At 36.6% G+C, this 15693-nt stretch overlaps 1 protein-coding gene across 1 annotated transcript in view; it reads left to right on the forward strand.

Moving 5' to 3' along the window:
* The first annotated feature begins 617 nt into the window (after positions 1–617).
* Positions 618–15693, forward strand: part of ATXN2 (ataxin 2) — a 97247-nt gene continuing 82171 nt past the window's right edge. The window contains exons 1-4 of the mRNA XM_023733800.1: positions 618–2397; positions 3505–3564; positions 4062–4133; positions 4607–4757. Coding sequence (XP_023589568.1) covers positions 2251–2397; positions 3505–3564; positions 4062–4133; positions 4607–4757 — 430 coding nt within the window. The 5' untranslated portion in view covers positions 618–2250. The remainder of the gene's footprint in view (positions 2398–3504; positions 3565–4061; positions 4134–4606; positions 4758–15693) is intronic.

Here is a 15693-nt window from a genome sequence, read left to right on the forward strand (position 1 = left end):
TTCACCTGAAGTACAATAAAATATTAAAAAAAAAAATAAAAAATAAAGATTTCATAAATAGAAAAAAAAAAGAGCATTATGCTCAAGGCAGACCTTTATTACTAGCTAAGCTAAACTACTGCTCAGTTTTAAGATGACTTCAGGCGATATTTTTGGTTTAAGGTTTAAAGATCATCTCAGGGCAATAGTTTTGGGGATTCATCCAGCCTCCATGACTCCAGAAGGTCTAGAGTCCATGAAAATTTGAAATTCTGTATTTTTCCCCTTTTGATCAGAATTCTTATATAGAATCTTTGATCAAAATATTCAGTAATGGCACCATCCAGTTCTTCTGGTCTCATGGCCAAGGAGACATTTGATCATGGAGGCAGTTAGCCGCACGTTCCATTTCGTCCTCCTGTTCCCAGCTCTCCCTCGGTTTTGCTCCAGGCAGATAGAGACCAATTGTTGTGCCTTGGATGGCTGCTTGAAAGCTTTTAAGATCCCAGGCACTATTCAACGAATTAAGAGGCAGAACAGAAGCACTAAACATGTTATTAGGCCAGTTAACTGGTTAACTGGGATGTCCCATGAAACCATGACCCTAAACCTCCAAATCAAGGAACCAGATTCCATGAGGTGTTTCGTTGTACATAAGCAGCCTCAGCAGCTGGATATAGGATTCTTGATTGATGATTATTTTCTTTGAGCACCTTGAATATATTATCCTGTTATCTTCTGGCTTCCATTGTTTCTGATAAGAAGCAGGCTGTTAATGTTATTGGAGTTCCCTTGTAGGTCACAGTTGTTTTTCTCTTACTGGTTTCAAGATTTTCTCCCAGTGTTTGGCTGTTCGTATTTTTATGATGATGTGACTATTGGGGAATTACTATTTTTTTTATCCTACTTGGAATTCATACATCTTCCTCGATGTGTTGACTAATTTCTTTCAATACATTTGGAAAGTTTTCAGTCATTATTTCTTTGAATATGTTTTCTATTTGTTTATCTCTTTCCTTTCCTTCTGGTACTCCCATTACACATATGTTGGTACACTTGATGGTGTCCCACATTTCTCTGAGGTTCTGTACATTTTTCTTCATTCTTTTTTCTCCCTCTTCTTTGAATTGCATAATCTCTGTTTATTTTCAAGTTTTCAAATTCTTTCTCCTGTTAGTTCATAGCTACTGTTGAGTCTATCTAGTGAATTTTTCCTTTTCAGTTATTGTACTTTTCCACTCCAGAATATCCACTTGGTTCTTTTTTATAATTTCTATCTTTTTATTGATATTGTCTATTTTATGTGGCGTTGTCATCATACCTTACTTAATTCTTTAATCATGGTTTCCTTTTGTTCTTTGAGTATATTTATAACAATTACTTTGAAGTCTGTTAAATCTTACATCTAGTCACTCTCAAAGTTAGTTTCTGTTGCCTACTTTTTTACCAGTGTCTGCATCATACTTTCCTATTTCTTAGTATGTCTGGTAATTTGTTGGAAACTAGACATTTTAGATAATGCATTGTAGCAGTTCTGGATACAGAGAGGCTTACTTTGAGTGTTGTGATTATTTTATTAAAATGAGATTTCAGTCATATTATTCTACAGTAGTTAATGTTCATGAGAAATGTAATAGTTTTCTTTACTAATGTTTTTATGATTTCTAAGAGATCTAATCTTTGCCAGTGGAACAAGCCTTGTTAAGTTGCATTATGTTCTGTAATTAAATTCATTTGAAAATAGAATCCACCTTACTGAAAATTACTAGACAGCTGACTTTGGTTACTCCATTGGTTCTAGGGGGAGAGAGTTGACAGGGAAAGGTACTTGTTATGTAGATCCTGACAGAGGCACTTACTGTTTAGCAGTGAAAGTGCTTTGAATTATGTAACTTATTTTCTGATGTTTTTCTGCACTTGTAAGCACATTAGCATTTTTAGAAGCAGAGAAGAAGGATGGCAGGTGCCTTAGTGTCAGTCAAATGTGTTGGTTAAATCAGAAATAGAATTTATAGTTTATTCTTAGGTAGCTCTTTATGACAGAGTGATTGGTTACTTTTGGAATAAAGATTACCATTAATTCATGTTTAGGGTTAGTTTTATCTTCTGGTATAGGCTATTTTTATTTTTACTTCATTTATTTCATTTTGATAAAGTTTCATTCTTATGTCCTTCTTCCTCCTTCCCCTGGGCCTCTGAGCCAGCAGAGCACAGATAAGAGGCATACTTAGCTAGCTTTGAGACTTAATATTAGAGGAGCCCTCCTCACCCATGGCCTGTCCTTTATTTGAATGGAATTATATGATATTTAAATTTTTGAAAAAATATTCTAGCTTGTTTAACCTGTTGAATTTAATAAACATAATATTTAATCTTTTCAGAGGTCGAAACAGTAGCAAAGGACTGCCTCAATCTGCGGTGAGTAACTTAAATGTTATTTCTTTGGAAAAAATGGTAACTAAAACATGATTTCTAACCATAGACCAAAAGCCAAGGCAAAAAAAGAAAAAAATCTCTTGAATTGTGTAACTCAGAAACCTTTATAGATCAATATAGTTTACTATAAAATTATTAGTTATATGTATGGTTTTTTTATGATGATTCTGTATAAAATGTAAAAATATCTATAAATAGTATTTTATCATGCATAATATAAAAATTTTAAATAAATCTAAGTGAGTAATCCCCCCAAAGATAAGTAGAACATCAGGACTAGAGTTTGCAGGGTTCTCTGGGGTTTTGATTTGGAAATAATGTGCTATATTTTTCATTGCTTTTCTCTTTCTGTCTTTCTCCCTTGGAAAGGGCTGTCTGGTCTTACATTTTGAAACTTTATCATTGAAATTATACTGGGCATGAAGGGCAGAAGGTGTAAGTTTCACATAATAGAAGAAAGAAGTGAGAAGCTTTCACTGTTTTTGAGACTTTGCATTGTTTGGACAGATTGTCTTCATAAGAATTGGGAGGTCATGCACTTACATAATATGTAATACGTAATACGGAGTGGTGTGGTTGATCAGACCTTTGAGCACTATTATTGATTCAGGTATACTGGGAGGAAGTAGTCTTGGAAGGTGATACCACCACCCTTCCCCATCACCCTTTTTAGTGTATAGATCGGTGAGTTTTGACAAGTGCATGCAATGATGTAACCACTACCACAATCAAGATAATAGAACAATTCTGTGCCCCTAAAACCCCTCATGACACTTTATAGTCACCCCTCCCCCTACTCTCTAGCGACCATTGATCCTCTTCTTTCCCTGTGGTTTTGTCTTTGCGTTTCTAGAAGTTTTGTTTTGCCTTTATAGTCAAATTCTGTTAGTTGATAATGACTGATTTCACTTTTGAGAACTTGAACTGCTATTTTCTAAGGAAGCAAAAGATTATAGTGAACCAAATCTCCTTTTAATATCTGTGAGGTATTGTAAACTTATCTAAAAGTTTTCTAACAAAATAAATATTAACTTCCATATATATACAAGTATAAATTCTGATTTCTGATAATGTCTTTTTATATTCCAGATTTCATTTGATGGAATCTATGCAAATATGAGGATGGTTCATATACTTACGTCAGTTGTTGTAAGTGATAAGGTTATTGGGAATAAACTGCCTTGGGAGTAGTAAAAGTAATTTTATGAAGTTAAAATGTGTATGAATGATTCTTAAAGTAATCATTTCTTAGGTTATGTTTAATCAGGGTGATTTAGTAAAAATAGACTAGAACACTCTTCATCCATGCTATTGTAACCTACTGTAAAAGTATTCTTGTTGACCCTGTGTACAGAATAATAGAGTTGGTGGTCTTCTGTAATGCATTATTTTCTTGTCACCTAGTATAGCTGGGGTCAGAAATGTTTAACTTCAGTATTAAATTCGTACTGCAAACTCTTAGAGCTCCCTGAAGAACTTTGAGAGTTCAATGTATTTTTAATGTCTAAAAATTTGTTATAGTTTTCTCAGTGAATATGTAATATAATGAGTGAAGCCTGATGAGCTATAAAAGCTAACATGAAAACAGTTATTCCCTGTGACTGTGTAACTACCGTTTCTTTGATAAAGTAATTGTATGTTTTTAGGGATCCAAATGTGAAGTACAAGTGAAAAACGGAGGTATATATGAAGGAGTTTTTAAAACATACAGTCCTAAGGTAATTTTTACTCTTCCTTTTTGTTAGTGTAAAATCCACGAATCATTAAGTGCTGTATATTTATATGGCTTTCTGAATAGTGACTATTAGTTTCTGATTTAGCAGTCTAGAGTTGTGAGCTGAGTATGGGATAATTGTGTAATCAAAGACGTGATCTATGTGATTATTAAAATATTTTGTTCGTTTTCAAGCATTGTGAACTAGAAGAGAAATGAGTGAGTTTATTTTTTCCCCCCTTTATCACTATTAATGTACTTAAGACACATATGGTAGCAAGGGCCAACTTTGAGATATTTAAATGATGAATGAATAGTAGATCAGTTTTCTGAGAAAAGGGTATGATTATCAGGCTCTCTTGAGATAGATTGCTTTTGCCAAAGATGTATAAAAAATAACAGAGACCTTGCTGTGCTAAATTATTCGTATCGAATTTTATTTTTTAAGTGTTTTGAATATTGTGTTTTTAATTTTAGTGTGATTTGGTACTTGATGCTGCACATGAGAAAAGTACAGAATCCAGTTCGGGGCCAAAACGTGAAGAAATAATGGAGAGTATTTTATTCAAGTGTTCAGACTTTGTTGTGGTACAGTTTAAAGACATGGACTCCAGTTACGCAAGAAGAGGTGGGTTTTGATTTACTAAATACGCCTCATGGTTTATTAGATTTACTCAAGCAAAGGTTCCATGGTCATCATATAAACTGTTTTTGTTAAACATAGGCTTCCTAGAATAAAGTGATTAAGAAAATTTTTTAGAAAAGTGAGACTCTTAATATTTTTTTGTTAAAAAAATATTTAAAATTTATGAGGAAAATTACTTAGTACTTCTAGTAGCATAAATAATAACCAAATTTGTGTTCCGTTAAAAGTAGTTTGTAAAGGATTTTCTAAAGTTTCATGGTCAAGAATGCTACTAACTATACTCACCTGAAAATGTGTTGTCCCATTTGGTCTGCGGTGCTTTAGTTTCTAAGGGAGCCTATATCTAGAAAGAAATCAAAGCACAGGGCCAAGAGAGAAAGCCTAGAGGTATAGGTGGAGAGTGATTGTCTAATGCAGAGTTCTTTGGGTTTTGATTTTGAATTAATGTGCTGTCTTTTTTACTGCTTTTATCTTTCTCCCTTGGAAGGGGCCTTCTGGTCTTTAAAGTAAAACATGTATATTTAAAGAAAAAATTTAGAGCATGGGACTGTGTTTTGAGAATTTAAAAGCGGTTCTATAGTTATACTAAAACAGTCCATTTCAAGTGTTCATTGAGGAGGAAAATAACGAGAATTGCTGTGGTTTATTTGGAGAACATGCTCTGCAGTGCTGAGTGTTCAATAACAAGTTGAAAGCTCTCCTGGGCGATTATGAACTTGGTTCTAAAATTCTTAAAATGATTTTTTTAAACCAAAATCTATAGTCAGATACGTAATTCTACTGCAAATTGTAATTAATTACACAACCTGATTTTTATTATTAAATCTATACCAACAGCTCTTTTGGTTTTGGGCTGATTATTCTGCACTGTTAATGGGAAATTACAAACCACCAGAAAGTTAAAGCCTTTTTCTCTGGGACCCCTTACCAAGGTTCTCAACCATAGTTAGCTTGCTTTTTTAGAGGCTAGCAGTGCTAGGTACTCTGTAACGGCTTTGAAATGCTGATGAAAGCAGTGTTCTGTTTTTGCATCTTCTCACATGTCTGTCTTTGATTCACAACTCTTTGTCTATGAGTCCTCGAGTGGCTGGCACAAGGAAATAGGTCTTTTTTAGTAGTTAGCTCTGGAGTTGATCTTGTTTATGCCTGGGAGCATAGAATTATTTGTATCTGTACTTATACTGTTAAATATTTCACTATTTTAGATTTAAAAACCGGCTTTGGGTCATAAGCCAAAAGCAAAAATGAAATTTTAGGTAAATTATGGACTTCCTAGCACGCTGGAAAAAATATTGACCACAACAAAAATGAGTACCAGGCCATTTAGATAACAGCCATTCACAGTATGCTTTGTTTTTTAATTTTCTTTTTAAAGTGAATTGGCATTTCTGAAATTTGGAAAAGTAGTAAATGATACTTTGAGGTATTTGGGTAGCCCATTGTTTGATACTCTTCAAAAATTAATGTCTTTAAACTTTTATTATTATGTTTTTAAATTTGGGTTCATTGTAGAAAGCCAAGAAAATGCAGATTGGAGTGATATCTTCGAAACCTTTTGGTACACTCATAAGGGATGGATGTGTTTTCCTATAAACATAAAAATACACTTTTCTTGGTGAGGATATCCAATATGGTAGTACTTTCAGGTATTTAATTTAAAAATTGTGCTGATATAGTGAATTACCCAATTGTGTCCAATGCTTAGCATCCTGAAAACAACACTAGTGTTTAGAATTTCAGGTCTCTTAAAACAGGTTCATTAGACTTTCCTGGTAGAAGCTGTCCCCTTTATAAGAGAAATGTAGTATTTTGAAGATACTGTTAGTATGGAGAAATCTTTTTGAGGATAATTAATTGGCATGGTTTATTAATTATAAAAATTGAGGCTTTTAGTACTGCCTTTGTATTTGTATTATATTATTAAAGACTTAGATTTCTAAGGAGCCCTGGTGGTGCAGTGGTTAAGCGCTCAGGTACTAACAGTACTAATCACAAGGTCAGTGGTTCAAACTCACCAGCAGCTCCATGGGAGAAAAGACCTAGCCATCTGCTCCTGTAAAGATTACAGCCTTGGAAACCCTCCAGGGCAGTTCTACTCTGTCCTATAGTGTCTCTATGAGTTGGAATGGACTCAGCGGCACAAAGCAACAACTTAAATTTCTAGTTCCCTTCAGTAAAGGAGGGTGGGGTTTAATGCTAGGTTCACAGTTTAGCCACCTGGGAAGAAATTTCGACTTCAGGGGCATGGTGCTGAGGTGCAGGCAGGGACGGGCGTGGCGTGATGAGCTCCTAGCAGTGGCTCTCTTCTGTGGGTCTTGAGGATTTGTGCTTTCTTTCATTGCTTCATGGTACTCTTTCTGTTTCAGAATTGGAGATTATCTCAAATAGTTTCTGCTGGCACCAGTTTGATACTTCTTTTCTACATCTTAAATGGGCAGATGGATTTGAGTTTTTTAAAGAATAGTGTGAGTGATAACTGAAATTCTAATATTATATTGTAGCTTCCTAGAAGAGGAGGGATTTGTTTCCTTTCTGAGCTTCTAGCTTCTCATAAGTCTCTTCTGTAATATTACCGTCAAATTCTTAAGGTTGATAATATTCACTAAAATTTGAATGCATATTCTATGTCAGACTCCTGTGCAAAGTACTTTATATGCATTTTTTTTCATTTAATTAACACAGCTTCTTTCTGAAGTGAGTATAATTATTATCCATGTGTTATAGATGAGGAAACTGAGACAAGTTTAACTTGCAAAAGTGAGGACACAACCCCAGCTCTCTCTAACCCCAAGGCATGTTCTTAAACATTGCACTATGATGACATAAGTTATGTGGTCTGATTTGTTGTTTAGCTAAGCTGTTTCTCAGAATTCATCTGCATTAACCTTAAAGGATTTCCCCACAAATAAAGCCAAATTAAAAAAATAAAAAAAAAAAAACCTCAAGAATATGCAGATTATTACATCACTCAAGGTTCTTTTTGTTTTTAAATCTGTAGCTTTATTTTTGGTGAAACGTTTTATAGTGAGTAAAGTCAATGTGACTTTTGGTTCCTGATGCTAATAACTTTATTGATTGCAGTAAATGCTATAAGTTGCCCTATTCGTGGATATATGTAAATGAGTAAAAGAGGCTTAGAAATAATTGATATTTTCTTATGATACTGTGGATAAGTTTTATTTGATCTCTTGAATGTTATTCATGTGCCAGTTTGATTTGTGGACAAAATGAAAAATAACTTTATATCTCGTCAGCTCTGAGTCCCTTTGACACACATACTTAGAAGAGACCATCAGGTTATTCCTGGAAAATCAGTGTGTGTTTTATCCTTTCGTTGAATTCCAGTGCGGACAAATCTGGACACTGTCGCTTCCTCTGTTGGTCTGCCATCTACTGTATGGGCATCAGCTGCCTCTGTCTCTGCACTGCTTACCTTGGAGTCTGCCTGTTAGCTCTCCTCCTTTGCTACATGCTCTCCTGTCTCTGTCCAACACTTCTTTATTGTTTCTTCATTCATGTTTTGCTCTTTCACTTAATTACTCCAACACAACTGTGTTTCATTTCTGTGGCTTCTCTTCCATTTCCTAATTCCATTGCCCCTCATCTTTCTACCACTTTGTTTCCTTTGTAGTATCCTCATCCTAGAGATCAGGGGTCAGCAAACTTAAGCCCCACAGGCCAAATCCACTTGTTGCCTGGTTTTGTAAATAAAATGTTATTGTCACACAGCTGTGCCCATTGACTTATGTGTTATCTGTGGTTGCTTTCTTTGAGTTGCTATAAGAGAGACTGTATGATTCACAAAGCTGAAAATATTTACTCTGGGGTCCTTTATAGAAAATGTTTGCCAACCCTTGATCTCTAGATCATTTGCCATGCCGCATTTGGTACTATTGGTGCTTAGTTGTGAAAGTGCCTGATCAAAAATACATATTATACTGGCTTTGGTGAAATAACACTGAACACGCATTGTCCCTAAACTGATGGCTTGGAACTCATGCTTTGTCTCTAATCTAGTACTCTGTAATTTCATGCATGCCCTTATTTGTGACCATTCAAATTGGATTTAGTCCTAAGAATCACTTTTGCTTACCACCTCTTTTGTCACATTTGGTGAAAATCATATAATGAGAAAATTGGCTATGGGAAATGAGCTCCGTTATCAAATTCCTGCCCTCTCGTGCATCTATAGTTTTATCCTCCGCCTTGCCATTATTATTCTCTCTCCTCTGATTTTAGTAGAGGGGCTGTCTTCCGGTTCAAGCCCAACTTCTCCAGTCATGCCCTTGACCCTGACCCTTCTATCTTTCTTCAACTCTTGCTCTTTTACCTTTTCCTCTCTATTTATTCCTTCTCTTTAGACTCAAGTCCAAAAAATGCTATCTGCTTACCCGGGATCCTTCCAGCTGCTAAGCTGTCTTTCTTCCTTTCCTATTCAAACTTAACTCTCATTTTCTACTGACTCGTGAATCCATTGTAATCTACCTTTTATGTTCAAAACTGGGCCACTCTGAGGCTACCTGAAACCTGTAATTGCTAGGTCCTCTGGGCTCTTATTCAGTCCTCACTCTGCTGCTGCATTTGACACTGTTGATTTCTCCCTCCTTCAGACTCTGCTCTTTTGGATTCAGTGCCATTATATGCTTCTGTTTTTCTGTGTCTTATTGATCATTCCTTCCCTGCCTTTTCTTGGGCTTCTTTTCCTTCACACACGAAAAAAACAAAAACCTGTTGAGTTGGTTCCAACTGACAGTGACCCTATAAGGCATAGGGTTTCCAAGGCTGTAACCGTTATGGAAGCAGACTGCCACATCGTTCTCCCATGGAGCAGCTCCTGAGTCTGAGCTCCTGACCTTTTGGTTAGTAGACGAGTGCTTAACCACTGTGCCACCAAGGCTCCTACGACCCTTAAATGTTTGTGTTCCCAGTGTTTTTTTTTTACCCACTGTTTTTACCACATGACACTCACTCATACGCTCCCATAATTTCAGTTAGCCCATGTAAGCCCCCTCCCCAGCATCTCCATATCATTGTCCTTATGCCATGTTGTATTATAATTATCTGTTTTTATCTCCCTCGTTATACTTCGAGCTCCTTGTGTGTAGATACTGTCTTTACTGTTTTATCCTCGGGAACTACCATAGTGTTAGCCCATAGTGTAGACTCCATGTACATGTCTTTGAATGAATGAAATTTAGGGCCGTCACATACACTTCACACATTTTAGAGAAGCCCTGATTTATGTAATGAGAATGAAAGCTACAAGTGGTCTTACGTGTACAGCCAGCCAACAGATATTTATTGAGCTGTGGAATGTGTTCATTGCTTTGCTTGTTGCTATGGACAGTATAAAGAAATACAAGACAATCTATTTTGGGTCCCTTTTGAGAACCTAATGAAACTGTATACCCTCACCCTAGAAAAAACACACTAAGACTTTTACATTTAATTCTGTGGTGTTCACAGTTCCGCAAGGGAGTTCATGCATGCCATGTTATGAAGCTCTGTTATGGGCATTTCCAGAGTTGGAGATATCAAGGCATATGAAGGAATTAAAGATAAATGGAATATTGAACTACGTGGCCTTGAATTCCAAATGGATTTCAGAAATGTGAAGAGTTGTGTAGGTTGGAGGAGGTTGGAATATGAGGGTGTGATTAGAGAGCGGTGAGAAATAAAATCTTATAGATTGTCGTATTCTGTTGTTATACTGTTGTGTTCTGATATTGTTGTCCTGTTGGTCTGATAGGGCAAGACCGCACGAGTAATAGAGAGTGACCTCTTCTGAAGAGGGATGTGATACTGGGAATGCCATGTCAGTCATCTAAGGAAGAGGCACACCCCAGAGCAGGAATTGGCCTAGAAAGCCTTGGATTCTGAGGAGTCTAAATGTGTCCTGAATTTGTTCATGGATGGTGCTCCACTAGGGCGGGCAGGCTACAGCCCTGTAGCTGAGCAGGCACATTCTTGTAGCTGGGAGTGCAGCAGGCTCTGTAGATGGGCAGGAAGTGCTAAAGTTGGATAGGCAGCAGCCCCGCAGCTGGTCAAGTAATCAGGACAATAGCCTGCACTGTGGACAGGAGGGAGGATAGGCCCTGTGGTAGGTAGGCAGGTGGGTGATGTATGGGCAGGTACTCTTGTGGCTGGGGGCTAGGTACCTGCCAGTGTAGTAGCTACTTCTCGTGAGCCAACTGTAAATTACTCTCCATGTTGTAATACTCTTGTTTTTAAACTGAGCCATTAGAAAGTTTCTTTCCCTACCTCAGCTTTGCTGTGGGCTATGAAGAGACGGATACGTGTCCCTGCTGGGGCCAGCATAGTAAATGGAGACTAACATCTGTGAGGCCAGTATAGAGGTGACACTGAGATTACTGAGATTGAAGTAGACCCAGGTGATGGAAAGAGAGCTAAGCAGTAGTCTGAGGTAGATAATAGGAAAGTGCTGCATGTGCACTAAAATATGGCCTCCTTCCATTTATTAAAATTGTATTGTTTCTGTATGCATTTTTAGAGCATATAGAAATTTTCTCTGTATTCTTGTGTATGTCAAGGTCAGAGTAATAATTCTTAGTTTATTTAAAAAAAAAAACAAAAAACTCTAGCATAGAAAAATGTAGAGCGAAATTCTAACTTAACAAAAAAAAGACCAGACTTACTGGCCTGACAAAGACTGGAGAAACCCTGAGAGTATGGCTTCCGGACACGTTTTTAGCTCAGTAATAAAGTCACTCCTGAGGTTCACCCTTCATCCAAATATTAGATAGGCCCATAGAACAAAACGAGACTAAAGGGGCACACCAGCCCAGGGGCAAGGACTAGAAGACAGGAGGGGACAGGAGAGCTAGTAATAGGGAACCCAAAGTCGAGAAGGGAGAGTGTCGTGGGATTGTTAACTAATGTCATAAAACAATAGGTGTACTAATCGTTTGATGAGAAATTAGTTTGTTCTGTAAGCTATCATCTAAAGTACAATTTAAAAACTCTAGCATAAAGTAGAATTTTATTTAGACAAACTATATAAAAATATTGTTTAGTACTAAGAAGAGTAAGATGTCCTGATTCAAGATATATATGGAAGAAGACAATAAAAAAGGAAAACACATTCACAGTAGCAACAGAATTTAAGTGTCTAGAAATAAACGTAGGCTATGTAGATAAACTGTAGACTATAAAATACTTGGAGGAAGTACAAGTAGATTTGACTGAATGGAGAAACATGCTATACTGTGAATGAAAATACCTAGCACCGTCAAGTGGTCAGTTCTCCTCAAAGTAATCTAAAGAGAATGTCTCTATTTTTTTTTATAAATCAACAAAATGATCCTGAAGTTTATACGATTATATGTATTCAGAGAATTTTGAAATGTTTTTCCAACAAGAGTCAACAAGGAAGACTTGCCCTATCAAATATTAAAATGTATTGTAAAACTAGAAGAATTAAAACATAGTTGTCATAGTAGCAAAGAATAGAGAATCCAAAAGAGACTAGGTTTACGTGGGTATTTACTTAATATATGAAAAAGATGATCCTTTCAATCTGGAGTAACGGTGGATTATTCAGTGATTGGTGTTGGGACAACATTTGGGGGGAAATTAGATCCCTTCTTTACATCAGTCACCAAAATAAAATCTAAATAGATTAAAGATAGAAATGTAAAACAAAATCAAAAACCTATAAAACTTCTAGAGCAAATTTTGAGGTAGGTAAATACTTTCTAATAATGACTACGAAAGCAAAAAATCAAAGTAAAATACTGATATATTTGATTATTAAAAAAAAGACTAAAGACTTAGATGTGCTCAGAGGTACCATAAATTTTAAAAGACATGCTATGAACTTGGGAAAATAGAATAAAAAGTCCTACAAATGGCCAGTGACCATACAGAATGATAGGCTGTCTCACTAGCAATCAGAGAAATGTTGATTCGAAGCAGCGGAATACGATGTTTCATCTGTCAGCTGCCTGGTAAAATGCGAAAGATTAATATGTTTGAGAAAAAGTTGTAGAAAAGACTATTTATATTTGACTGATAGTATTATTGGCAGCTCAGCTCCCGAATTCTGTCTTTTGATTCCTAAACATCTCTGGTTTTACTTTTTTTTTCCTTTTTGCTATGCCTTTTCTACAAAATTCCTTTCCCTTTCTCTTTCTTGCTTTAGCTTTTGAGATTAAAACAGTACCTTTACAAAAAGTGCCCAAACAATGATTACAGTCATTTATTCTTTCAGATGGCACAATCTAAAGTCTCATCCACACTCAAAATGGAGTACTGAGCCAGAGTCTAATAGAGAAGCTGAAAACCTAATGTTTACCTCCTGATACCCCACAAAGTGTATCTTTTTTATTGGCATTTTTGTTAGAATTTCTTTTGATCTCCTTTGTAGACAGTGCAGGGGTTAGAAATCTAACAGTGTGGAATCTGTCACCTTGTTTTTTAAAATATGGCAAACCTGGTTAATTGTGCTTTCACGTTTTCTTGCTTTTCTGTTAGTTTTACAGTAATCAGCCTGGCTGCGCATTTGGTGCACATTTGTTCCTGTGGAGTCTTAGCTATTAGCCTTCATTCATATCTTTCAAAGGAATCTTGTTCATGGGTTTAATTTTTTTTTCTTGATATTTGAGTTTTGAAGTCAAATAAAGCAGCATTTTAAGCTTTTCTCAACCATTTCACCCCAAATTTTAATTAAACAAATTTAGGTTTTATGAAAATTACTTAAAAAATGTTAAGCTGTTAATTACAGTGCCTTTTTTTTTCTGTGGTGGGCCTAGTAAAACTAAGATGATATCATTTATCTTAAAAATACTTGTCTTAGAAGAATCCAGTGGGCACATCTTGTAAACAGAATGTATTAGGAGAGGAAATAAGAGCTGCTGGTTTATATTTAAATAGGATATATTTTTCCCTCAGGGATTTTTTTTCCCACTCTTTTCTCACTTTATCATTGTTATTGTTAGTTGCCATCGAGTAGATTGCAACTCATGGTGTGGCCACTTAATCATAGTACCATAAATTTAATCATTCGTTTTGTATAGGAAGAAAATGAGGTTTCTTCATTATTAATCTATTCTGGAGCAAATTGGTGCTGCTGAAATAGAGCCATTTGCTCCAGGCACTTTATTCAGACGTTTGATCAAATGTTGTAGAATCAAAGCATTTGTATGGACATTTATTGTGGAAGCTCTATACCCTGGCTTCTTATTAAATGTTGTGTTGATTGCAGGTATCTGTCCTGTTCCCTAGTCATATTCTAGGCTTTTTCCTTGGGCTCCATAAGAAGGATGTTGTTGTTGGTTGCCATTGAGTCGGTTCTGACTCGTGGAGATGTCATGTGTACAGAGTAGAACTGTGTTTCATAGTGTTTTCAAGGGTGTGACCTTTCTGAAGCAGATTGCCAGGTCTTTCTTCCAGGGTGCCTCTGGGTGGGTTCAGATAGCCAACTGTACAGTAGTAGTTGAGCACTTAACTGTTTGTGCCACCCAGGGACTTCTCATAAGAGGGATAGTGACGTTTAACTTTAAATAGCACTTTGGGGTTTGCTTTTCCATATCAGTTGGTTCTTTCCAGACTTTGGTCAAAGGGGTAGTTAGTTATCTAGCGCTGCTATAACAGAAATACCGCAAATGGATGGCTTTAACAAAGAGAAATTTATTTCTTCACGGTAAAGTAGGCTACAAGTCCAAATTCAGGGGGTCAGCTCCAGGAGAAGGCTTTCTCTCTCTGTCAGCCCTCTCATCAATCTTCCCCCCGATTAGGAGCTTCTCTGTGCAGGGACCCGGGGTCCAAAGGATGGGCTCTGCTCCTAGCACTGCTTTCTTGGTGGTATGAGGTTCCCCCTTTCTGCTTGCTTCCCTTTCTTTTTTATCTCTTGAGAGAGAAAATGTGGTGCAGGCCACACCCCAAGGAAACTCCTTTTACATTGGATCAGGGATGTGACCTGGATAAGACTGTTACAATCCCACCCTAATCCTCTTTAACGTAAAATTACAATCACAAAATGGAGGACAACCACACAATACTGGGAATAATGGCCTAACCAAGCTGATACATATTTTTGGGGGGCACTATTCAATCCATGACAGGTACCTAGGTCCGAGCTGAGAAAACAACAAAACAATTCAGTTGGTTCTGACTACAAAATCAAAGAGAGAAAGTGAGTGAGTGTGTGTGTGTGTGTGTGTGTGTGTGTGTGTGTGTGTGTGTGTGTCTGTCTATGTGCATGTGTGCTTGTGTTGTGTTTTAAACGCAGCAGGTGGTATTTGGACTGGAACTAAAGGCTCTTGACATGATATACTGTTCTTCTCCTTAGCTGCTTGTTGCTCAGGGGAACTTTTTCAGGTGGCTTACTGTGATTCTTAGAGCTTATTACTGCTGCTTCCCATCTGCTGTCCTTGAAGTTTTGAAGCTGGCATCTTTTAGATCTCTTGCCTACTTTCTCTGTTCTGATAGCCTCCACCTCAGCTTTCTTGCTTTTGGTTTTGTTGTTTCTTCCTTGAGTGGTAAATTTAGTTTGAGTTATAGGACTCAGAAATATTTCATGGAGATCATAGTCAAAAAGTAACTACTGCTGTAGTCTATTATTTTGTTGTCTGAGAACAGAGAATAATGACATTGTCTTCATAGTTAACTTGCATATAGCTCTCAGGAAGAGAGGATGCGTCCCTCCCTTTTTTTAAGATGCTGCATTTTGGAATTGTGTAGGCTTTGTAAAAAATCTGTTGCCGTACTTTTATGTGGACACCACTTTTGAGTCTTTTCAAGGTAGCTCTTAAGCAATACAGTCTTCATTTCCATGATTTCTATATGACTACACGTACTGCTAGATCCCAAAAGTTGTATGAGTCTGTGATAAAGTCTGATTTATGTAATTTTTCTTTTAAAGGAATTACAGGAATTTGAGACTTGTAGCCTTGAACTT

This window comes from Trichechus manatus, unplaced genomic scaffold (genome assembly GCF_000243295.1).
Source record: "Trichechus manatus latirostris isolate Lorelei unplaced genomic scaffold, TriManLat1.0 scaffold00061, whole genome shotgun sequence".
NCBI classification, from domain to species: Eukaryota; Metazoa; Chordata; class Mammalia; order Sirenia; family Trichechidae; genus Trichechus; species Trichechus manatus.